The sequence below is a fragment of the Notolepis coatsorum genome (genome assembly GCF_963971535.1).
Source record: "Notolepis coatsorum genome assembly, chromosome: 14".
Taxonomy (NCBI): Eukaryota; Metazoa; Chordata; class Actinopteri; order Aulopiformes; family Paralepididae; genus Notolepis; species Notolepis coatsorum.
The window spans coordinates 115,991,482-115,992,887 of NC_140178.1; the positions used below are offsets into that span (position 1 = coordinate 115,991,482).

General features: G+C 47.4%; 1 protein-coding gene across 1 annotated transcript in view; it reads left to right on the plus strand.

The window, feature by feature from the left end:
• Positions 1 to 254: 254 nt before the first annotated feature.
• The window catches only part of LOC311240733 (uncharacterized protein), a gene marked incomplete at its 5' end in the record, with an annotated part of 15,133 nt that continues 13,981 nt past the window's right edge, over positions 255 to 1,406 (plus strand). Inside the window, one exon of the mRNA XM_084329306.1 lies at positions 255 to 266. Coding sequence (XP_084185432.1) covers positions 255 to 266 — 12 coding nt within the window. The remainder of the gene's footprint in view (positions 267 to 1,406) is intronic.

Consider the following 1,406-nt stretch of genomic DNA (forward strand, 5'->3'; position numbering starts at 1 on the left):
AGGGAGGATAGAAGCCTTGCATCTTGGAGAATACAGAATAAAGTATTGTATTATCCGCGTATAGATGTGCATGATAATTAGTTAAAGATGCAATAATATTATTAATATAAATTGTAATAAGAACTGGACCGAGAATTGAACCTTGTGGGACACCCTTAGTTATTATCAGTAAAGGTAATTCCTGAACTATGCACAAACACAAAAAAAGCAAGGTATGATCAACAGAGTCAAATGCCTTGGAGAGGTTCACAAAGATGGTAGCACAGGTATGTGATGTAATTACAGGGGAGGACCTTGAGTATTCAAATGACTTCGTAGGACTCCTCCTATTCATCGTATTCACTTTGCCGCCATCTTTGTTTTCATAGAAAATGTCATACGATTTCCATATATACTTTATATGCAAACTCAGGACATGTAATCACACAACAAGCTGTTCTATACAGTCTGGTACCTCCTCTGACCAGAGCCCTCGTCTATGCCTCCTTCATGGCAGCACGGTGGTGTAGTGGTTAACACTGTCGCCTCACAGCAAGAAGGTCCAGGGTTCGATTCCCGCTTGGGACCAGGTTTCCATGATGCCAGTTACCCAGGTGGGGTATCTCCCAGGCCTTTCTGTGTGGAGTTTGCATGTTCTCCCCGTGTTCGCAAGGATTTCCCCCCTGATAAGATAAACCCAATGGAAAAACATGCACAACAACAGATCGCTAACGCTGTGGCGTCCTTGACGAAGATGGACAGGAGCACTTGGATTGGTCCCCATGGCGCGGCTCACGTTGACGCCTGTCTGCTCCCGGCTGCCCTTGGGGGGGAAGGACGACGGGATGGGTTAATCGCAGAGACGAATCGCATACATGCCGATTAATGACCTCTGAGCAGGTCCTAAATTATTATTATCCTGCCATCTCCTCCTCCTCCTCCTCCTCCTCCTCCTCCTCCTCCTCCTCCTCCTCCTCCTCCTCCTCCTCCTCCTCCTCCTCCTCCTCCTCCTCCTCCTCCTCCTCCTCCTCCTCCTCCTCCTCCTCCTCCTCCTCCTCCTCCTCCTCCTCCTCCTCCTCCTCCTCCTCCTCCTCCTCCTGGCTGGGGTAGGGAGGTGCTATGAGGCCCCTATTGAGGAGAGGACGTCTTTTCTCAAACAGCTTGTCCTGCCTTCCTCTCCTTCAGGTATTACTATCATTGCTGCAACACAGAATGATTACTTTGGTTGAAAAGGACAATTTTGTGAACGGAAAATGCCCTTTAGACCATCTTCTACGCATGGCGCCATCCAGTGGTTTGCGTCCTTTGTTACCATGGCAATCGCAGCCTTTAAGCAAACATTTTAAACACCTCACCTCAAATGCAGTGAATTATAATTGTGCTCAATGTACTCCAATCACATTTGATTGTTTTTCTGAATGTGTTTT